This window comes from Carex rostrata, chromosome 26, assembly GCF_964058835.1.
Source record: "Carex rostrata chromosome 26, lpCarRost1.2, whole genome shotgun sequence".
NCBI lineage: Eukaryota > Viridiplantae > Streptophyta > Magnoliopsida > Poales > Cyperaceae > Carex > Carex rostrata.
The window spans coordinates 5,673,771-5,698,624 of record NC_135943.1 but is presented as its reverse complement, the minus strand read 5'-3'; the positions used below and the strand labels follow the sequence as shown (position 1 = coordinate 5,698,624).

General features: G+C 31.7%; 2 protein-coding genes and 1 long non-coding RNA gene across 13 annotated transcripts in view; all 3 read right to left on the bottom strand.

Moving 5' to 3' along the window:
• The window catches only part of LOC144544553 (nucleoside hydrolase 3-like), a 30,782-nt gene extending 28,575 nt beyond the window's left edge, over positions 1-2,207 (bottom strand). The window contains exon 1 of the mRNA XM_078293083.1: positions 2,160-2,207. Coding sequence (XP_078149209.1) covers positions 2,160-2,189 — 30 coding nt within the window. The 5' untranslated portion in view covers positions 2,190-2,207. The remainder of the gene's footprint in view (positions 1-2,159) is intronic.
• On the bottom strand, positions 2,190-6,628 carry LOC144544136 (putative F-box/LRR-repeat protein At3g58880). The gene is made up of 3 exons (XM_078292539.1): positions 5,690-6,628; positions 4,954-5,148; positions 2,190-2,381 (listed from the first exon to the last, which is right to left on the bottom strand). The coding sequence occupies exons 1-3, from the start codon at positions 6,626-6,628 to the stop codon at positions 2,190-2,192; spliced, it is 1,326 nt and encodes a 441-aa protein (XP_078148665.1).
• Positions 6,629-13,738: 7,110 nt separating this feature from the next.
• LOC144544062 (uncharacterized) lies at positions 13,739-18,903 on the bottom strand. Of its 11 annotated transcripts, XR_013508141.1 has the most exons (11): positions 18,592-18,903; positions 17,381-17,589; positions 16,929-17,040; positions 16,468-16,567; positions 16,169-16,223; positions 15,438-15,675; positions 15,217-15,317; positions 14,784-14,818; positions 14,484-14,642; positions 14,022-14,136; positions 13,739-13,927 (listed from the first exon to the last, which is right to left on the bottom strand). It is a non-coding gene; the product is annotated as an uncharacterized LOC144544062 (long non-coding RNA). The 11 variants fall into 11 exon arrangements; XR_013508139.1 differs by having other exon boundaries at positions 14,784-15,317; XR_013508140.1 differs by lacking the exon at positions 14,784-14,818.
• Positions 18,904-24,854: the final 5,951 nt, after the last annotated feature.

The window sequence follows — 24,854 nt, the reverse complement described above, 5'->3', positions numbered from 1 at the left end:
AAATTTTAAAACTACCCAGATCGCGGATTTTTTCCGCGACCCGGAATTTTTATTCCGGGCCGCGGAAAAAATTCGTGCCCCGAAAATAAAAAATTTTAATTTTTTATTCCGAGCGCGGATATTTTCCGCGGCCCGGATTTTAATATAAGTTCGTACATGAACTCTTTCTGCCTTGTTTGGATGGAGACTAGAGGAAAGGAAGAAATAGAAAGAAAAAAAAAACTTTATGTCGAATTGTATTTGATCAATAAAATTGTGTTGGAGGTAAAAAATACAGGAGGTAAAATATTTAATTATGTATCATTGTAATTAATAGAATTAGTTTTTTTTTATTTAGAGTGTAACAGGTGAAAAGAAATTTTATTGTAAATAATTTAGAAAAAAATATCACAAATGCATAAATCTATATCTTACCTATATAATTATCGTACAAATTATTTGTCACAATCCTACAATAACCATTGAATTTCTTATTAACCATCTAAATTTTTATCGACCAAACAAAATATAAAAATAAAACAAAAACAAAAAAAATATTTTTTCCCATTAATTATCTAAACACAAAAAATTAAATATATTAATCTTCTCTTTCTATTATATTTTTCACCTACCCTTCCAAACTTCGTTTCAGTCTCCGTAATAAGTTTAGTTACTGACTTATTGGTCCTAAATGGATTCAGATCCTTCCGTTGTATACTCCGAATACAAATATCACCGAGTAGACTGCGGGCGCTGTGGAGTCTGCATCGTCTGCATTAACTCAAAAGAGCATCTTTTGAGTTAATACATATGGATCGTCTGATTGTAAACGAAGCCTATCCAACTCCGGCCTAAAACATAGGGGATCCTTTGTTAGTGCGGATTTAATTTGCATGAATCTTAAAGATGATCGGACGGTCCAGATGAATTAACTCAAAAGATTCCTTTTTGAGTTAATACAGAGGATACGAATTCGGTGCTGTGTGCCTGGATCCTTTGTATTCGGGTTCTTCAAGTTTGTCTTCTTTACTTCCTCTCTCTCTCTCTACAGCCTTTTCTCTTGCCTCCTCTGATTGTGCGACATCTCTGGTATTCATTTAATTTTCAATTTTTTTAATGTTACCTTTGTCCCTCTATAAGTTTTCATCCGTCAAAGTTTGCACCAAATTTGCTCATTTTCGTGTGGATGCCTGGTAATATAGAACCAAGTAATGCATGATCCACAAGTTCTTGCTGGTCTTTTCAATCTCTTACAAGAGCTTGAATTTCCATTACAAATTGGATGCCTAGAGTCAATTGGTGCTTGAACTTTCATTTATGCCATCCTAATATTGTCCCGGCCGTGTGCCGATGGATGCTAATTTCGACGGCCAATAGCTTATTTTTTTGCATTTTGGTGTTTGAATTTCATTAGGGCCTGGTCTAATTTGGGAAGTTAAGCTATTAGAAGATAATTTTATTTATCTATTCTGTTGTTTGGTGCAAAATTAGGGGTCGTTAAACTCTTTTTTTTTTTTAAAAAAAAAGATAATGAATTAGCCTTATGCCTTGGAAATGTTAATGATGCCATGCTTGTTTAACCTTTGAAGTTTGTACTGTAATTATCAATTGAAAGAGGGGTGTATGTGCACACACTATGGATCTCTAAGTAAGAACATCTCGGGTTTTAGATAATTGTTACCTGTTGCTGTCATGGATTATGGCATGTTGCCTCTGTTGTGGAAGCCAATTATTTTTTATCTATTAAATTCCCAATCTTCTTTAATTGATGGGTATTGATTTAGGCCATTCTCTTTTTGAATTAGAGAAAAGAATTGGGAATAATTGTACTATCACCTTTAATTGGGAACTTTACTATTGGGTCGGTTACAATTCAAGGAATAAGGAGCACATATCACCATATTTATTTTGAGATGCAGCATCCAAGGCTCACTTAAAAATATTTTTAGATTTATGACTAAAGTACCTGTTCAATAATAGAAAATGTTATAGCCTGTGATTTTTGTGAAAAGGTCTGAATATAAGCTAATTCTGGTATAAGATAAAATTAGAATAGTAAATAGCATATGGCAGCACTATCAGTGGGGCATTACATCGAACACCTTCTGTGCACCAATACACAGAAGTCCACTGAGAGGTAAAGCCGTAAAGGCAAGGGAAAATAAACACTAGAAGGTTACCATGACTGGTATAGGCCGTACATTCAACATTTAGTATTCATATTTCTCTGTTTCCATTTCCCCTGTTTCTTGCCCCCAAAACCCACCTCCACCCCTAACCCGGCCATGGCGCGTGCACAGCATTGGAGAGCGAAGGCTCAAAGAACTCCTCCCGCTGTGCCAGAGCTTTTTTGCGGTGGGACAACTGATAAGATAGTTCTGTTTTTTTCGAATGCGTATCCTCTGCATTAACTCAAAAGGGAGTCTTAGAGTTAATGAATCTCAACCGTCTGATTTTAAACGGAGCCAATCAAGTTCCTAGTTATGGTATAGGAGGACCTTTAATATTAGTGCAGATTTAGTCTGCACGAATCTTAAAACAGATCGGATGGTCAAGATTTATTAACCCAAAAGATTACCTTTTGAGTTAATGCAGAGGATGAACTCACAGCTCAGAATTTTTTCTTACAAAAAGATCAAAGTAGTCCTTAAACTTTTATTTACACTAATTGGGTCCTTAATTTTTAAAAGCGAACCAAATTGATGTGAGTTGGCTTATTTGCCACTTGGGCTTCGGTCTGTTTGTTGGATATACCAACTGCAAATAAAAGTAAAAAAGGAACCGAGATGCCTTAAAATTTTATTTATTTATTTATGGTTTCTAAGAAAAAATTCCAATAACACTTCAGGTTCCAAAATAATATTTTATAATTTGCATGGCTATCAGCAGTTCATCGACGAACCAGAAGTAGCAACGAAGTAGTATATTCTTCGCTGTACTTTAATCCCGAATTTGGATCATGCGAGGGTTTATATTTTTCAGCCAATTGCATCATGGCAAGAATTTGTATGATTAATTGTTAGTTAATTTAGCTAATAATAGACGGTTGATATTACTTGTATATTGTTGACTTTAATTTTATCAAATTGTTAAAAGTTGTTGGGAAGTATCGATCATTGAAATTGACGTAAACTGGGGCGAAAGCGGTCTAAATCCTAAATTCTATGGTGTGAATAGCATTTCCATATTAATATGATAATTATTGCAATATAAATATGCCTTGGAGCTTGGATCATGTATGCCACTGCTATATATGTAACCAGTTAAAAATATTGGAACGGTGAATCCAAATCGTTCAAACCGATATACTTCATTAGTTGTGCGTTTACCTCAAAATTTATAATTTTTCGAATTTATTTAATATCGAGTCAAGAGGTCAAATGTGTGAGTTTTTAAGTTAATTTTAATACATTCATTTTCCAATATTTTTACCACTTGATTTGATACTAAAATAACTCGAAAATATAAAAAAATCGTATGTAAACGCATCACTCATAAAGTAAATTGGTTTGAATTAGTCGTTTGAAGTCTATTTAATTGATTTTAAAGTTACTGTCATATGACACCGATGTTATACTAGTCAGACTCAATTATATATGTTGACTCATAGCATAATTTTGAGCTCTTCTAAAATAATAATGGGAGATACAAGTTCAATAATATTTATGGTCGGATCGGGTTTTAACTGATATTTATATATTTTTAAAATCCATAATCAATATATAGTTGATAGGTTTTTGAATTGGATGGGTTGATTTAATCTAATCAGATCTTAAAATGGACAGGTGGTCAATGACGCTTAAAATGCATGGTCCATATCATATCATGTGTTCTTCACTTGTGTAGTTAAATATCATGTTAAATCATCTATTTCTCATTTCATTTCATGCTTTCTCAACTTAAATATATATTATGAAACTTTACACAATGTCTTCCGCTTCTTAATTTACACCCTCGGAATAATAATTTTGCTCTTGAATCTCAAGAACTATATGAACTTAAGACTTTGGAGAAAATCAATGGTTTCATAGTAATTAAGATTAATTTAATTTATTTGAAAAAACATTATTAAAATTATATGCTTTTTTTAATTTTTAGATGTCTCATTTCATTATATTGTATGCTTTAGCATGAAATTAAGATAACAGAGCGGTTTGCTGACTTTAAAGTAAAAGCTGATGGAGCATTTTGGAGAAGTGAGCACTTAATAGCCATAAAATACTATACTATAGTAAGTTTGCTATTAAATAATTCTATATTTGGTATTTTTTTGTCAATTGTTATTGAGTGCTCTCAAGTCTTCGAGTTCTGAATTGGGTATTTTTTTTCCCACTTTCCCTTGTTGTAGGCAATGGAGATCGATAGCACCAACATATGCTGCATTATATGCAAATAGGAGTATATGTTGGCTTTGAATGTGTGAAGGTGATCTTGCTTTTCAGGATGCTCGGACAGCTCAAGACCTTAGGTCGGACGGGCCCAAAGCTTACTACCGTGTTGGTGCTGCTCTAATATTACTAAAGATTACAAAACAATTTCAATATTATAATTATTGCAATATAAATATGCCTTGAAGCTTGGATCATGTATGCCACTGCTATCCAACAGTTTAAATATTGCAAATTGCAATCCATTGGACGGTCCCATCCAATTGAAATTTTTAAAAATATCATATACCTCCAACAAAAAAAAAAAAAAAAAAAAAAATCAAATAACCACGTTTTCTGAGAAATTTTAAAATTAACACGGCCACATCTAGGCGTAGCGGACCCAGAATAGGAGCCGCATCTAGATGTAGCGGAACCATAATCAAACGTGCTCGATTGATATAATAACCTCAATATTCTCAAATACTTTCCTGCTTGGGAGCAAAGTCCCATGGATTTTACAGGTTCTATAATCTTCCAAAAGTTTGATATCAACATGCTTAAGATTTTTGCATCGAGAAAAGTCCACCCACATTAAATTATCTACCATTTGGTGGATGCTAGTTTCCTTCCCACGACAACCCCTTGCACTTATGTTTAAGGTAATTTTCTGAAGATTAGGTGTTTGTTGAAGGAAGAATGTAACGGTACTGAAATTACAAGTCATGCACCAACTACCAAGACACAAATCCTTTAGGTTATGAAATTCTCCGAGCTTTGGTACTGCTGCTTCTGAGATATACTGCACAGATCAGAGGAGAATATGTTCAGAAAGTTTACCTAAATTATTTTACACAAATCGAAGATCCATATCATTGGCCCATGTTCTTGAAACATAGATATTTTCCAAATTGCTAAATATTTTACCTAACTTCAAATATTTTCTATAGATAATTATATAGTGTCCAAAATATTTCAAAAATTAGAAAGTTTCTAGAAATAAAAGTATCTAACTCAAAATTGTAATCTATCTAATATTCTAGAGATTTCACTTTGACCTCCATAACCATGTGAGGTGCCATTTAACAATTGGGACTAACCTCTCAAGTAAGAATGCACAAATGAGTGGGTGATCTCCGAGAGTGTGGAAATAAGTGTGTGAGGTGATTCTTTCCATGTGTGTAGAAAGATGAGTTATGTTGTTTAGTAATTCTATAAATTAAGTTAGTTGTGTCATACACTAGTGTTGTGATATGTTTGTCATACTAAATCTTCTGCGATATCAAGATCAACAGTACCAAGTTACAAAATGACAAAAAAATAAATTAAAATTGCATACTTACGTTCATAACTTTGATACGGAACTCGAGAAATGTAACATCAGAAAGGCCACCTATATAATCACCGAAATCAAGATAACGGAAAATATTTTGCATGAAAGAAAAAGTGTTCCCAGCTGCAGTTGTACCTAGACTTTTCCAAATGAAGTCTACAAGAAAAGGATGACTCCTGATAATCACTAAGTTGATTGCATCCCCAAGGAGGCAAGAGTGTACATGGATTACTCTATTACTGTGCTGAAAAATACAACGACGGAGAGACAAGTACTTTAGCTTCTGGCTGAAAATGCATGAATATTCACCATGGCAATATTTCAATGACACATTTTCAAGAACTGGACACCCTGAGAAAAGTCTGGTGATGCTTCTATTATCAAGTCTATTGTGTGTAAGTTGTAACCTTCTGATACGGGGAAGATTTACAACATCTGGTATTCCTTGAAAGAAAACAAAACTATTTCTCAAGTAGAGTTCATCTATTGATTCACAAGAGAAAATGGGTCCACATATATCTTTGCAGAGGAATGAAGCCTTCATAGAAAAAACTCGAGGATTAAACTTCATGGCATTGCTGACACATGTGCGAACAAGGTCAGAACAATCATCTTGGTCTAAGATTTTAATCTGGAAAGTGTCCAAGAAGGATGCCTCCCTACAAGATAACAACGTATCAACAAATTCTTTGAACTTAGCATCATGTGCTCTTTTTCTGTCCTCAGTACTGTCACAATATTCATCCTTAGACACAAACTCATGTGGATCGAAGTTGAGACGAGACAAGGAGGTCCAAAGGCTCACCCATCTCTTTGACACTAAGCTCATTTGAACCGCCTTTCGTATCCCTAAGAGGGACAAAATATGTTGGAGCATTTCATCTGGCAAACTACTTATCCTGTCAAACTCATCATCCAACATGCATGTACACTTGTCACAATTATTCATTACTCACACCTTGAAGTTAACACCTGTGCACAAAAATAATGTAAATATATATATCAGTCCAGTTAAGAAAACAACTTCTGAGCAATGATTTATATCCCCTTTCAATATTGTGATTGTGTATACAAGTCATTATTCATTTAAGATTGTCTAATTAAAAAAGAGAATGGCCTAAATCAATACCCATCAATTAAATAAGATTGGGAATTTAATAGATCAAAAACAATTGGCTTCCACAACAGAGGCAACATGCCATAACCCATGACAGCAACAGGTAACAATTATCTAAAACCCGAGATGTTCTTACTTAGATCCATAGTATGTGCACATACACCCCTCTTTCAATTGATAATTATTGTACAAACTTACAAAGGTTAGACAAGCATGGCATGATTAACATTTCCAAGGCATAAGGATTATTCATTTTCTTTAAAGAGAGAGAGAATTTAACGACCCCTAATTTTGCACCAAACAACAGAAAAGATAAATAATTTGTTTAACAAAAATTAAATTATCTTCTAATAGCTTTACTTACTCTGATTAACCTACAATTACAACTTCTCAAATTAGACCAGGCCCTAATGAAATTCAAACACCAAAAAGCAAAAAAAATAAGCTATTGGCCGTCGAAATTAGTATCCATCGGCACATGGCTGGGACAATATTAGGATGGCATAAATGAAAGTTCAAGCACCAATTGACTCTAGGCATCCAAATTGTAATGGATCATGTATTACTTGGTTCTATATATATTACCAGGCATCCACACAAAAATGAGCAAATTTGGTACATCAAGAAAATCGAGATGGATTACCTTGAAAATTAAATGAATACGAGAGGATGTCGCACAATCAGAGGGAAGAGAAAAGGCTGTAGAGAGGGGGAGAGAGAGAGAGAGAGAGAGAGGATCCTGGCACACAGCGCCCGCAGTCTACTCGGTGATATTTATATTCGGAGTACACAACGGAAGGATCTGAATCCATTTAGGACCGATAAGTCGGTAACTAAACTTATTACGGAGACTCAAACGAAGTTCGGAAGGCCAGGTGAAAAATAGAATAGAAAGAGAAGATTAATATGTTTAATTTTTTGTGTTTAGATAATTAATGAGAAAAGATAAATTTAATTTTTTTTGTTTTATTTTTTGTTTGGTCTGTTAAAATTTAGAAGGTTAATGATATATTCGGTGGTTATTGTAGGATTGTGATAAATAATTTGTATTAGAATTATATAGGTAAGATATAGATTAGATATTTGTGATATTTTTTCTAAAAATATTTATAACAAAAATTTTTTCCACCCGTTATACTCTAAATTAGAATAAAAAACTGATTCTATTAATTAAAATGATATAAAATTTAATATTTTATCTCATATATTTTTTACTTTCAATTTTATTGTTAAAATACGATTCGACAAAAAAATTTCTTTTTTTTTAATTTATTTTCTCCTTTTCTCTACTCTCCATCCAAATGAAGTAAATAGAGTTCATGTACGAGCTTATATTAAACTTTACGAAGTCTTACGAACAGAATTTAACCTCGAACAATGAGATATTTTTATTGAATCTAAACGCGAGACAAACGGTGGATGGCTGACACGTGACAATTTGTACATCCATTGGAAAGTTCATTTCTATGACAATTAATAATTGTCAATATATACAGAGAGAGATGGACTATGGTGCATTGTAATGTATAAGCTCTATGTATATTGGTCTGTAAATCCTTGAATTTAAAATTTAAACAATCAATTTAAAGAGTTCAATATATTCTTAGTATTAAAATGTTTATAGAGACCAAATTTATATTTTTCATAAACTTTTTACTATTTGTTTAGAATTTTTGAGAATTGCTATTTTTCAGAAATTTCTGAAATATAAAAAAAAAACAATTGTCAAAAATTCTAAAAAATTAACAAACAATTTTCAAAAAAATATAAAATTTGGTTTCGAAGCACATTTTAATATGGATATCAAATTGAACAGTTTGAATCGGTTGTTTGAAAATCAAAACTAACGATTTATAGTCTAATGTACAAGAGCGTCTATGCATTGCAATGCAACATAGTCCAACTCTATATATATATAATCACTAAAACTATTGATCTTATTGTTTTAATTTTTTTTAGATAGGTAGAAATCACTTGATCTAATGATTACAGATAATTCACCGAAATTTTATTAATATCTAAAATTAATAAATAATATATAAATCTACACTTTGGTGTGCTGGATTTCGAAATCTATCAAAACCGAAGATTAACTATCCGATTTCATACAAACTTTCCGCAGAAAAAATTTCCGTTCCTAGACAATCCGAAACTGGAGATTCAATTTCCGGTTCTAATTTTTTTTTTCTTTTTACATCTTTGGAGAACGAATTGAGATCAAATCCATAGCATCTCTGACAAAATCTGACAACCTTATTAATTGGAGAACCTTTTTCTATTTTTTTTGTCCTTTTCAAAATAGAATGATTGCAATATATTTTGTATTTACCTAGAAGTGACTTTTCAACCAAGATCAATAACTCAGACTCAAAATATATATATTTTTTCTAATAATACACAAAAAAATATTTTAATTTTTGTTACAGCCGCGAAAAATTCGGCTTGAAAAATGTTGATTTGGTTTATTTATTGCAGTCTTTCTAATAAATACAATATATATAGTATTCCATGTATTTTCAAAGAAATATATAAAATATTTCTAATATTTCAATACGAAAAATAAATAAATTATAACATTTTATATTTAAAAAAAATTTAACCTGGGAGATTAAATTCCGGTTTTGGAATTCCAAAACCAAAACCGGGAATTTAATTTCTAGTTCCGCAAAACAATTTTTTTTCTGGTTTCAGAATGTCTAGAACTGGAAATTTTCTTTTGGGGAAAGTTTGTATGAAACCTGGAATTTAATCTCCAGTTTGGATATATTTCAAAATTTGAGGTGTAGATTTTTAAAATTATTCATTAATTTTGAATATTAATAAAAAATTTGGGATAATCCAAAAGATAATTAAAAGAATTATTTTTTTTACATATCTAAAAAAGAGTTTTTTTTTTCTAAAATATATAAAATTAAGTTTGTGAATGTATTTTCATATGGATATTATGTTGGATGATTCAGATCGACTGTTGGCATTTCAAAAATAAGGATATTAATTAACTGTATGGATCAATCTGCGCTATGCATAGTACTTAGGGGATGTAAACAGAGCAAATTCGGAGCGGATAATACTAATACCAAATCTATATCCACATTTCAATGAGTGAATATGAATACAGTGATTTTGTACGGTGCAAATATCATGTTGAATAGTTCAGATATAGTGATTTTGTACCTTTTGAACAAATAGTAAAAAAATTGTAAAAAATTAAAAAATTTCATCCTCAAGCATATTTTAGTATGGATATCATGTTGAGCGGTTTGAATCGACAGTTTGAACTTTGAAAATAGAGATATACAATATGAGGTATGATAAGATATGAAAAACATGAGGTATTAGAATGGCCTCCTCTTAAAATATATATTTAAATGCTAAATAAATGACAGACGAGACAGTCAGGTAAGTAAGAGAGTACCTTGGAAATGTAGGGGTGAAAACAGATCAATCCATGATCGATTAGTGGTAAAAATATATCTGTATTTCTTTTTCGAATAAGAATATCAAACGGATACGAATACATATTAGATATTAAACAAATATAAATACGAATACAGATATGTTTCGAATACCTAATTCATACATATTAACATAATTACATACTTTCAACTATTATTTTTCTAACTAAAAAAAGTATATAAAATACGAATATATTTCGATAATAAAATATTTTTTCTAATATTAAATTTATTACGTCATTATAAAATATATATTTTACATAAGAAATATGAACAAAATAAATATTTATTATGTCTAAGTAAAAATACTTTTGAGATGTAAACTATAAATACAAAATAAATATTTCATTTATTTACTTATGATATAATAAATGTTTTACTGTAAGACGCCATGCATAATATGTATGTATGATTTATAAGATTTTGGTGGCTCTACAGTTCGTCAGATCTGACGTAGGTTTAGAAATTGAAATTTGATTAAAAAAAGTTTAATTGAATAACTTTTCAGATTCTTAATAGTTTCAGAAAAAAAACGAAACTTTCTAAATTTAAAAATTTTAATGCGCGTTTTCCAAGTTTGATAGAAGTCGGGTGAGATTCCTGAAAAAACCAGTAAATTAATAGATTTCCGTTCAATTAAACTTTATAGATACGGATTATCAAACGAACGGTCCAGATCTATTAACGCGGTGTGCATTAATGCCAAAGATACGAATTAGATATCAACAAGATATGGATCGTACGGACAGTTTACAGAGTGCGTATCCTCTGAGATATCTCATATTTTGCGTGACCAACGTGGCATGTGCTTATTCGGGGATAGCGCAACGGGCCAGTATTAGTTTAGCTTTGAGATTTGCGCAGAACGTATTTGAACAGTTCATAATTTTCAAAAAGTCACGCAAAAAATGAGATATCTCAGAGGATGCGAATTCCAGCTTACAGTCCCTTTTTTCTCTGATATAATGAAGTCTGTGTGCATAATTATGTAGCGATAGCGATGTGCATCTCACATATTCAAGTAAAAAGTTATTCAAATACCTTTGGCTACAGATATCGCGCTGCAACAGACGAGAGAAAAGGCAACCTTTGCTGCTTTGCACCATCCACGTACGAGCCTTGCATCCACTCGGCGAGCGGCACGTGTCGTTCAACTAGATACTAGATGTTCCTGTAGCCGTTCGACCCTGACTTGATATTTTGATTATTTTCTAAAATAAAAGAGAACCGTCTGATCCGAACCAATCTAAATATTTTTAATAAGTCGAACTAACCCAAGCTGCCCAAAACCTAATATGTTCGGAAAATAGTGATCCGAAATCCATTATAGTTATTCTTAAGTGTTTGCAATATTGTTAATTTGTTTTAATTTTATAAATAAGTCTAGAGATACAAATTTAAAAGATATGGTTAAATTTAACAAACGTTATATTATTTCCTTCTAAAAGGAAATCTATCCTCAAAATTCAGATAGATAGATGATAACATATTAAACAAAAATCAAATCAAATCAATTTATAATTATTAGAGTTACATATGAAATTCAATAATGAATTTAGATATCGTCATTAAATTTAGTTACGTATGAATTCAATAATTAATAGAGTCATACCAAACAAATAAGTTGGATATGATAATCAAATTATTACTACAAATAATTATTTTTATGAACTTTGGGATTACTCAAATTCCTGGATTGATCTTAGATGTGCCTTGTTTTTTATTAGACATAATTCACCCAATAATTAAAAACTTCAGAAATAAATATTTCAGAAGGTAAAATTTTAATTTTTGATTGAAAAATTAATTTTCCGTTATGTCCCGCTTTGATCAAAAGTTGCATTGACAAAAAAAAAATTGAAAACAAAATATTAATTTTCGACGGCTATGTATCATTCCCCCCCCCCTCTCTCTCTCTCTCTGAAGAAAACTTGCGGAGCTATAGCCGCCGAAACAAGTTTCGAATATTGCTCTTTGCACAAATGTATGTCTCTTATCCTCCTCTTTATCCAGGAATAATTTGTATTACTTTCTGACCTACACAAAAAGCAAAAGAATTCATTTGAAAGCAAAATAATGTATATATATAAGTAACCAGGACAAGAAGTATATTACTTTTTTGTTTCCTATCACCTAAAAGCATCCGGAACAAGAAATATAAATGTCATTCTATACTAACTTTTGTTAGCAAGTTACAACATCTACAAGTGTGGTGTTACATTTGAAACTTGAAATAGTAATTTTTTTTTTCATTATGGTCTAGTTAGTTTTAGCAATAAATCACCTGTAATTATTTAAGTTCACTGGCATGGTAAAGGATGGTAGTTTTTAATTAAAAATTATAGTGGGCCTAAATTACAAAGCAACCCAGTTAATTAACCATCAAAACAGTTTATCTATTTGATTAATTAGGTTGTGCTATACTTTTTATTTTGTACCTAATATTACAATAACTCTCTCTCTATATATACACAAAAATATTAATTAGACATTAAAATACACATATAACAAGGCGTCAGGTTGACATAATTCAATAATGAATTTAGATATCGTCATTAAATTTAGTTACGTATGAATTCAATAATTATTAGAGTCATACCAAACAAATAAGTTGGATATCATAATCAAATTATTACTACAAATAATTATTTTTATGAAATTTGACCCAAAATCAAATGTACGGATTCTTTTAATATTTGTGTCAATAGAGATCAGGTGGTCCGAATTCATTATGTATTCAATGAGTTACCCTCTGATCGGAAAGGTGAAGGGAGCGACAAACGCGAAATAGAATTAGAATCGCATGTCGCGTTCGTGATCGGAAGCGAAGGAGAAGCTAGAGAAGAGTTCAATTTACGCGACTTTTCGACCTTCAAATCGCGTCAGCAACTCTCCGCCAAAACGTGGGTATTTGGCGAGAATTGATTGTTTGCTCATGAGAAGACCTGTCTACCCTCTTCGTTCTTCTCTTCCTTCGTCAACTGCACGGTGAAATCGATCTCCTTTCTTCACATCAGGAGGTCCGACGAGGTATTGAATTGTTTTCTCCAAACTTGTATCGTTTTTCAGTAAATTTTTTTTTTCAATTTAACATTCATTTTCTTAGTTCTGTGAAACTCTAACAATGACAATTTCTGTAAATTCAACAAATATGATGAATGGTTTTTTTCCTCTTGAAAATGAATTCTACTCGCTTGTAAATAGTTTCCGATCAGAAAATTTCAAATCAAAATCATTTCTATTCATCTCATTTTATTGAAATGAACTCATTTCTTATGCTCCGTTGTTTCCGATCAGAGTGTTAACGTAGACATTACAAATTCCATACTACTAGCAATGAGCCTCGCTTTGCTTCGGCGGTGGCATTTGAGTAGAGGCAAAACTATATACAAATTTTATATAAAAGAACTATATATAGAACAAAAGCAATGTTGAAGGTTCAAATGATAATGCAAAGGCATAAGAAAAACCAGTACAACTGAAAATATTAGCGTACATTCATAAATATAGTATAAAATTGTTGTCTATGTAAGATAAGTGTTTTTAAATTCTAAACACTTTTTTTTTTTTTTTACATTGTTTATCAAAATGGTTCCAAGTGTTTTCTCCAACCTATTAACAGGTGACTCGGTGTGGTCTGTGCTTTGGTCAACAACAAATGAAGCAGCACCATTGTCTGCATAGGCACTAAAAAAATGTTAGAGGTATAGTTTGGTAAAAATAATTTGATCATTAATATTGAAATACCAATAATGTAGTAAATAACATACCAAAAGTTGAAGCATCAGACTTCCAGAGAGCTCACATATAAAAGATACCACGAAAATAGGAATTGGAACCTGCAGATGATTCTTGAGCTCAATTACTCTTAACTGCCTCTGAAACCTCATAAATCATAAGTCATAACAAAGAAAGGTAAATAAAATAAATAATAATTTATTACCCAAACTCCTATTGGAATAGGATCTTGTCAGGTTGCAATTTCATTCAATGCCGAGACATGTCAGTGACAGACCATTATTGTACCCTGACTGGCACAGCACCAATGGCTGTTAGGTTGTGAAATACAACACACAAAAAAACCAAGAAAGACAAGCGAAAAAGTGGGGTTTAAACTCAGATAGGATTCAACCAGTATCTAAGGCTTGACTTACTATTGTGAGGTCAGCAAACATAATTGGAAATAACTAAAAGATGTTGAAAATGAAAAGGCTAAGAGTTATATAATATACCTCCTGTCACACAACACACAGATCGTATTTCTTCAAGGGGGATTTAGGATGTGAATCCATCCAGTTAGTTCTTGTGGCAGATTCCCATTTCTTCCCCCAAGTCTCACCATACACACTCTTGCATATCAAACTATTAAAGCAAATAAGTAAATCCAATTCCTGCCAGTCAAATTTTTTTTCGCAATTAGTTAGCATGTGCAGTGATTATATATGCTTACATTAGCAGCTGATGCAATTTAGTTAGCATGTACAATGGTCGTCATGGATAACTTTAAAAGATGACATATTGATTGCAGGTACCTGAGCTTATGTACTTGAAATCTCTTTCCTGAACTCTAATTATAGAGCAAATTGTCAATACGAAAGTTGTTATATCCATTATACCAGTTACTATACTATGATTTCATGTTCTGTTTGGTAGCAGTCAGCCAACTGAACCTCAATTGGCTAACTAAGTTAATTAACCCTCGACAGTGAACTAAACCTGAGTTTTGTGGCACTATTATGGATGTATTGTGCAAGGTGAATTTCAACAGGTACGTGATTTTCTGTAACTTATGATTTGCAGAACTCATGCGTCTAGATGTAATTTTTTTAATGTAGTGAACTGCAGGTAATAATTTACTATAAATAAATTTTACGAATATCAACTGTGAACCACCTGAGAATTTGTCCATTTTTTTTGGAAATTATCTTGGTATTGAAGTTTGTGTTAGATGCAGGAACTTTTTACCTTGATTGCGTTTTTTTTTTTGTTATGATTGTTCCGAGAAGAGCTGCTTCCTTAGATCTTTTTTCTCAGTTGTTGCTGGAGGCTTTGATTGTTGCCCGGAGCTGCAAGGATAAGTTAAACTAAGTAGTGTGATTTTTTTGGTGTGAAAGAGAATATTTATATGTTATTTTATTTAACTGATGTTTGATTTAAAAAAATGTATAGTGAATGAAAAGACTGACCCAATCTAAATAAATAGTCTTCATTCTAACAGACTCCGGCCTCATAAAATGTCACATATGCCGCCAACTTTCTAGGTTTGCTTCCAAAATTTCACTTTAAATTTGAAGAGCATCGGCAACTGAACCTGCAAGGCTGAGCACCTTAAATGGAGCTCTATATTCAATAGCTTTAACTGTAACAGGCATGAATCAGTGACCCAGAAATGAGCAAACGCCAAACGGGCTACCTGACCCCCATCTGAAAAGAAACCCATTAACCCTTTTAGTATTCAAAAATACTGATCAGAGGGGCTTAAATTGAATTGGAAACAATATTTACAAAGTCACTAAACCTCCATCCAAATTGTTTCATTGGAAAAGGAAAGGAATATACCAGATTTCTTGTGAGGCCTAAGTACCGATAAAACAGGTTGAAGTGTACCCAACGATCACTTTGTCAGACTATTTTTATTTTCAGCTTCTGTTGATTAGTTGCACTAATTTGACAGTGTTAACATAATTATGGTGTCGACGTGACTCAAATAGGTTGAGACCACCTAGATGAGTATCTGACATCACAAAAATGTACTGCCTTGGTTGCTTGGCCGATTCATACTTGCCTAATTTTGGTTTTAATGAAAATAATGCCACCCTGATTGTTAACCAAATTTAATTTTTTTTTTTGTTAAACAAAATGAGAATTTTACAGTTCTTCGCTTATCATAATGTTAATCAGCTACCAGTCAACTCACCAATTTGAAGACCTTTCAAACTTCTCACCAATATTTTGATAAGATATCATTAGACCTAGAATCAACACAACAGTATCAGGCCAAGTTGAGTAGCATTTATTATTTGGCTGGTAGGTTGGATTTGAACAAACTTAGTTGTAGTTTTAAAGAAGAAAATAACAAAAACTCTTGTGTTTTTAAATTGCAGCATTGAGAATAAAATATGGGACTAAGAATGACCAATATTAAAGCTTAATGGCATGACTCATATATCAAATCTACAATAAAAGAAGCATAGAAAATTAAAAAGATTGAAGTACCAGTATCAGTAGCTAAGAAACGGGACCATTATTGTTTGGGGAACAATGCATGTGTCACATATGCACCATCTTTTGCAGCCCCGTGTGCATCCGATACTTTCTGCAGTAATGAACAAAATAAATCATTTAACTTGTTAAACATTATATGAATATTTCAATCGAAAGTTATAATGCCTAAACATCAACGCAATGGTGCTAATTAATGTATATGGAACTGATCATAATGAACTTCCCTAAACATAACGCGTTCTAAATATGAAGTGACAATTAGGAACCCAATTTGGAGTTTGCTGAAGGTTGTTGCTGTAAAATAAGGACAGTGATAGTCCTTTGCCACTTCATAGTAAATTTCCAATTGGTAATTGCTTCTTTCCTTAAGAAAGTAGGTACTTTATGTAAACAATTACAAAAGCTTAAAAGTACTGTCTCAAAAATTTTCTTTTACACACTAATTTTATTACCTGACGCTCAGGTAGTCTACCTCTGGATTGCACCAAAACATCAACAATAATCATGTCTTCCTTCACGATTCTCTTCCTTTATCCTTGCTATTCTCTGATCCCCTTTGTCTGACTTTTGCACACACCACCGGAAATATTTTATTTGACAATGTTAACAAATATGAGCCTACTAATGGCAGCAAAGCCATTTTGGATTGTAAATCCCCAAAATTTAGAAATCATAAATTGACAGCTTTTACTCATCTAATTATGCTTGAAAAAATTTGGAAGTGAAAAGATTGCATGAACAAATTTTCACATCCTATTGATTAAATCATTGAGATAGGTACAAATTGTTGAAAGAGGTAAGTTAATAAAAAATTGCCAAAAGATCAACAAATAGGTTGTGAAGAGGTGATAAAAATGATCATAATTAAATATGCATCATAAAATTTGGGAGAAGATTTCAGTACCTCATGGCGATAGCGATCGCTGATTTGGGAGAATTTATCACAATTGAAGGTAATTTGGACCTCGGTTCGGCATTCAATTCCCTTTTAAACCAAGTTGTTGAATGGAAACTTATAAAAAGTGAAAGTGCATGGAACTCAAAGCAGGACCACATCGATGCTTTGTCCAGTCTTTCGCTTGATTATGTGCAGATACATCTTCGAAAGTGAACCTTCGCATAGAAAAAAAAACACTTTCAAGTATCAAAAGATGCCACATGAGATTGAAAAAAACAAATTCATGATGACATCTTGATATTCAAAGGGAATGAGCTTAATGTCTAGATGTACAACGTATATCTGCTCAACGGGCTGTTCATTAATTCATTGCTTTGTTTGGTTTACTATCTGCTCTAATTCCATGAACGAAATGTCAGAACATTGACATAATGTTAAACCCTAGAATCAGATTAACTATTATAATCAGTTACAGTCACAAACCCTAATAATACCTTACAGTCCAGATTGGTCAATTCAATGAACTTCTCAAATTGAAGAATATAAAACTGTGACCAGAGACGAAGCATGGGGGTGGCCAACCCCTTATTGAAGTCTGAGCTATAATTTGGTTTATTAAAGGGATTTGTCAAGTTCTCTTGAAACATAGATATTGCAGATATTCAGAAAAAAATAGTCGACAACAGTGCACGATTGTACAATTCAATTTTCGATAACAGTGCACGATTGTACAATTCAATTTTTTAGATCATTGAAAACAAAACAACCCCAAGTGTTTGGGACCTCTCTGGTAAATTCCATAAAAACCTAATACAGAGATTTAATTTATCCATATTAGAAAAAGAAGTAAAGAAATACATGAAACATTAATCAATTTAGTAAGAAAGATGCAAATTTCCCAAGTTCTAATGACTGTACTGTAAATGATGTATCAATTATCATCAATTGGGATATTAAATTAGCAACAATTGGTATGCAAACTGTGGGCACAATATAAACCATCAAATACTTCAATTGCAAATTAATGTCACCAATGATGTACCCCAAAAGAAAGTATATGACAGAAGGTTGCACATTTTTCCTGCTATGGTGGTGCTATGAGCATTTACTATGTAAAGTAAAAAAAAAAAAATCATCAATTTTTTCTAATAGAGAGAAAGAAATAATAAAAACAAAAGAAGAAGTAAATTCTATAAATAAGAAGAAGAAAAATGTACCTATAAAGCTCAAACACACCGTTGTAGAGAAGCCTATTGTGCTCTCTCAATTCTCTGACCCTTGTTCGGCTCCACTGTCAATTGCGCCATTAGAATCATTTCCTTTGGTGCTGCAATTATGGGTCAATAGAAGAGCCTCCGGTAGCTTCAAGAAAAACAGACAGGGAAAAAGGACGACTAAGTTTCAGGCGAATAAGGGAAGGTTTTATGTAGGCAGATCTGCTCCGAGGTAGCGATTAAGAGTGGAAAGGAAAATTGAAGAGGATGAAGGAAAGAGGAAAAAAAAAGGAAAGACGGTGGAAGAGGAAAGATCCAGAGAGATCTAGGGTAAAATAAATGTAGGGAGGAAAATTAAAAAATTATATGCTATGGGTCCACCTGTTACCTTTTAGTAGAGAGAAAAATTAAAAAATTATTCTGCGAGCCCCACATGTCAACCTTATGTAGTTAGATGGGCTCCATTTTTCAGTGGTACTGTAGCTATCACTGTAGATGTACTGTAGCAAACTCCCACCAAGATTATATATATATAATAGATGTAGATGTACTGTAGCAAACTCCCACCAAGATTATATATATATAATAGATTTGGGGTCGCATGTGTCGTCATAACAAGTGTTACAAATGTTACTGTGCAGTTTCCGCTATTTAGTCTCAGCTAAAGAAATTGAAGGCAGGCTAAAACCAATCCTCTACAGCCCAACAAAGCGGCCCATTTATCAAGGAAGGGGTAATTCTGTCTTTTCGTATTATCTTCCGTACATCTCGTCGTTTTTTAGTCTCTATTAATCCGGAAATCACTACTTACCTGTTGAATTCACATCCTCTCAGGTTATCGGATTGAGTACAATTGAATCGGATGATTCAAAATTGTCCTTTTTAACTTGGAACGAATCTCAAAGCAAAACAGCCCCTGTCATCTCGAGACAGGATCCGCTAGCAGACATCAGCAATTTCGCGTTTCTTTATCCTATTTGATTTTTTTCTTTTAAATAAAATGGGATGAAAATCTCTTTCATGATTGGATCTTGCTCTTTTCCCGTAAAGTTACTCAGTTCAGATCATTGTATCCTTTTTTGACGAAAAATCAAGCTCATTTTTCTATATCTTCTCGCTTGTAGTTGGTAAGTTTTTCTTACTTGCTTGTGTACAAAAAGAAGCCTTTTTGTGCAAAATCAACCACTTCTTTGTGCTGCATTTTTGAAAGTATTGATTTTCCTTTATACGCTCCAAACTATTTTTGGTGAAAGTAACCAAAGTTTTATTTGAAATCATTGCTTTTAAAAAAAATACCAAAATTGTACTGCTAGAAATTATATTGTTGTTATAAATAAAAAATAAAATGAAAATAATACGAGAAAAACTATTTGTGCAAAAGTTTTATCTGTGCATGGTCTCAATAAAATTCATACTTCATTCTACAAAAGATACTAGTCAATTATCCTTCCTTGACTAGGACTAATGTTTTGACGGCACGTTGGTATTCTGTAATTTTATATTTAATGTTGGATATTAAAAAAATAATCGGGCCAAAAGACCTATCTCAGTCGTCTGTGTAATTTATATATAAAAAATATTATAATATGTCAAATTTATATTAAACATTTATTACTATTTTTTTTTTTTTTGGAAATTGGAAGGGAAAAAAAATCCATCAATTTCAAAAATTCTAATTAAACTGTTCAACAATCATTAATTTCTCCCAACTAGAAATTTATTGTTAAAAACAAAGAAAAACATTATACAAAATTTTGATATATAAATAATAACATGAGGTTATATTTGGTGCTATGCATAACACACAATGATCTGTACTATGAATTCATATCTCCATTTTCAAAGATCAAACCAGTGTTCTAAATAGCGCGCTATAGCGTTTTTGGAGACCAAACGCTATGCTATGGCATTAAAACACGCGATTTGCGCTACAGACGCTATAACGGTAATAGCGGTCCGCTATAGCGTATAGCGCATAGCGCAAATAGCGCGCACTATTCAACATTTGCTTCTTTTTTTTTTTCAATTTATATGAGCTTTAAAATAAATAAATGGTGAAAATATTGTTTAATTTTGATGAATATTACATTATATCAAATTCAAGTCCGCTATAATAATTTTTTCATTTTGCTCTTGTTTTTTTTTTAACTAATGATAAATCAAATAAATAATTGCTAAATTATGGAAATTTTAGGGACTAACAAGAATTTCTTCAAGGATCATCTGTTTATTTTACTAGAAGTATGATTTTTTTTTTTTTTCAATTTCTAGGTTATTTTGAAATTTAAATAGAAAAAAGATAAATTATGTTATGATGTTGAAGATATTTTAAATAGAAAAAAGATCGATAGTTTATGATATTAGTATTACTATAGATATTTTGAGTCGCAATTTGGACTTTGTATTGGTTCAATATGAATATTATAATTTTTTAATCAATTTGATATTATTTATTGTTCTATGAGACTAAATAATGTTGATATTTAGTACAAATATATAATATAATTTTTATAAAAATTAAAAACGCTATTTGGAATAGCTTTCGCTATAGCGTCGCTATTCGCTATAGCTTTTTTTGGAGGCTCCCCGCTATGACGCGATAAACGCTATTTAGAACCTTGGATCAAACAATTGATCTAAACTGCTTAACATAATATCTCTATAAAAATAAGGAGGGTTCAAATGCCTTTACCTTTTGTGCATCCATAATGCCTGCAATTTTGAATTTTTTAAATAACCTAATTTTTAGAAAATATATGTTAAAATAAAACCGTTAGTTGTGACAACGGTGTATTTTTAATAAGTTTATATATGGATCAATAAGTTGAAACTTCAATGTCCAATATTTATCCGCAATGGTGTATTTTTACAAGCTCCTGATATTAATCAAAATAAAAATGAAATTTCATGATATACATGTGTAAAGAGAAAACAATATGGATCATATCTAACGGTTATATTTTGACATTTAATTTTTAAATTTTAAGATATTATAGTTTTGAAAATGGAGGCTTCATGGAGGCACACAAAAATAGAGACATTTGAACCCTCCTTTATATGAGAATATAATTTTTAAATTTTAAGATATTATAGTTCTGAAAATGGAGGCTTCATGGAGGCACACAAAAACAAAGACATTTGAACCCTCCTTCATATGAGAATATACTTGAAAACCGAATTTTATATTTTTTCTTTTCTTACTTTTTTTAAATAAGAAGAAAATCTCTTGATTTAAATTCCATGAAGCTATTTTTTTTTATATGAATGTGATTATCAATTTCAAATCGGAAAGTACGAATAAAATATATCCACCTTTATCTTTCCACCGATTTTTTATTTATTATATCCTCAAAAAAATACAAAATTCTAAAGTTGTCTCGCTTTTTTATTTATTTTTAAAAATGTCCGGACTGCCAGAAATTATGGTAGAATTTGTAATAATTATTTTGTAGTCCAAATTTGTCATAAATTGATAGAATTTGTTAGAAATGTACCAAACTTGTATAAATTAGTTATAAGTTTTTATAAATCATAGGAATTGTTAGAAATTAGTTATGAATATAAATTTGTTATATATGTATCAAATTATAGGATTTTTTATATTATAAATTATTATTAATTAATATAAATTTATAGGAATTGTTATAAATCTGTATAAATTATTATAAATCAATATAAATTGCAATAAATTTTATAGAAGATCATGAATAAATATAAATTGCAATGAATTGTTATAAATTGTTAGATAATTCTAGGAATTATTCATTATAAATTGTTTGAAAAATACCAGAATCTGTTTAGATTTACCGTCACTTGTTATTAAGCCATCCAAACATCAAAATTCAGGTTCCAAAATACATACTTTGTTCAAATTTACCGTAACTTGTTATTAAGGAAACAAAACACCAAAATTCAGGTTCCAAAAATACCAGACTTTGTTTAGATTTTTACGTAACTTGCTATAACCAGGACGGAGTACCAGTGGTGGATCCTCATGGTATGTCATATGGTTTTCTTTTTTTTTGTCAAGTTACTAGTTATTTGTATGTTTCAAAATTAAGATTTTGTATATAGGGTGCGTAGGAGGATCGATGATCTGCAAGAGACCAAATCCAGTTTGGATCAGGATATATGAACTGCTGACACTGCTGAGGATGAAGAGGACATTACGAACTTCCGGCCTCCAGCATATCCACCACGGTATCTCAGCAGTCAGTTCCCACGACCATGAGTCTAGCAGTAGCAGGTCGCAAAGTCGTGATGATGACTTTGCGACCCAAGCAACAAATTCCTTCTTCTAGGCATCGCCACTAGTCACGTACACTGCCATTCTGGAGGACACCATCCGGTGGGATAGACCCGTCAGAGCTACTAGGGGTCAGGCAGCAGAGCGATGGTCCCCCTCTAGTCATCGTTAGCATGACCCAGCACCCCCACCCACACGCCGTGGTCGACGGTAATTTTTCTTTATGTTAGGTTGTACGTAGTTTTAGTTAGGTTGGATTGTAGTATTTTATGTTTGAATTGTACCATTTTTCTTTTTCGTGCTGAATTGTAGTATTTGTTTATCTTATGTTTTAGTTTACTTAGATGCCTCTTTAGTAAAAAAAATAAAATATATAACTCGAATCATATAAAAATACCAATACAAAACATCATAAAACATCACAAAATAACTAATAAACATGTAAAAAAAAAGTCGTGAAACATAACGGTCAATATTTGTTTGACGGTCAATATGTTAAAAACAACAATATAACAAATAAAAAATATATAATAACACTAAATGATGGATAAAATAACAACATATCTTCTAAATTAAAAGAAAATGAATTTTGGAAGGGTATAGGTCTATAAGACCCTCATAATTTTCTAGCGGTCTGAGCATTTCACAAAAAAAAAAAAAAAAAAAAAAAAAAAAAACCAAAGGCTATGGAATTTGTATTTTTTTAGAATATTAAAAGAACCGGATTTTTCCATCATACTTTTTTTTTTTTTTTGGAAAAGTAGGTGATACCAATTTGCTTGTACGAACGATCAGAAAAGTCCATATCCTTGATGCATTCACTCAGGTAATAAATGGGTCCGGATCTCCTAAAGTAATTTAATATTTGAATTTTGGATCGAGAATGTTTGATTTGAATCTGTCGGTCCAGATTGCTTTGTAATTCTAATTCATCTTTTAAGATGTGTGCACTGCACTTCGAATAGATTATGACATATTCAAATCGAACGGTCCCGATTTAAAACTCAATCTTTGAGTCAAAGATTGAGTCACTGGATCTGGATCTGAACTCGTAATAAAACTTTTTTTTGTACCCATTGACTACAAGTCAAGCCACGAGAGAGATCCATTTGAAAGCCTTTGCACTTGGTGAGTATAACAATAGTATAGTGAGTTATAAATTAACCAGCTGTAGCATGTACCCATTGACTATAAGTTACACATGTGACATGTCTCAGTTAACTACACGACCCGCTTGACAAGGAATAGTTACAGCAAACCCATTGACCATCTTAAAAGTTTTTTTTCTCTATTTTTATTTTAAAATAAGAATTAGACAATTTTGTCCAAATTTTTATCTCAAATATTAAAAATAATATATCCAACATTCTTAATAAAAGAAAATCACTCTAACTCAATTTGTCCACACCATCCTCACATAACCTGAAGTTGTAATACAACGCATGTCTTACATACGGAAGCAGCTACTAGTCCTCCAACTTCAGTCTTCCAAAAATCTCCGAATGTTTTTATAAATTCTGTAAACTAAGCAAAGTCAATAAACTTCAATACTAAATCCTGTAAATCAACTCAACGAATCTTGTTAACATAAAACCCTAATTTCTATGTGGTTCCCAATAACTTCCACTTTAACAAATTTAATCAGGGTTCTAAATAGCGCGCTATAACGTTTTCGGACCACAAAAGCTGTAGCGCGCTATAGCGGCGCTATTTGAGAATAGCGTTGTTTTTTCAACTGGCACGCTATGACGCGATAAATGCTATTTAAACCTTTGACTTTAATTACTTTGACCAGGACCACCTTAAAATTATGTTAATAGACATATGTAAAAAAAAAAAAAAAATTCAAAATTTTTTTCTCAAATTTTTTTCCAAATTTTTTTTTAAAATTTTGTTTCAAATTTTTTGTCAAATTTTTTTTTCAACTTTTTTTTTCAAATATCATTCAATATGCTACTTCAATTATTTTAAATTATGTAAACATTATAACATAACTCTGTAGATAATTTCGTTGAATCTT

Excerpts from the sequence above, each read along its gene's own strand:
- LOC144544136 (XM_078292539.1), bottom strand. The coding sequence starts at position 6,628 with ATGAATAATTGTGACAAGTGTACATGCATGTTGGATGATGAGTTTGAC. Across the intron at positions 5,149-5,689 it reads TCCGTATCAAAGTTATGAAC|TATATCTCAGAAGCAGCAGT; the intron begins GTAAGTATGCAA and ends TGATCTGTGCAG. Across the intron at positions 2,382-4,953 it reads AAACTAGCATCCACCAAATG|AGGATACGCATTCGAAAAAA; the intron begins GTAGATAATTTA and ends GAGTTAATGCAG.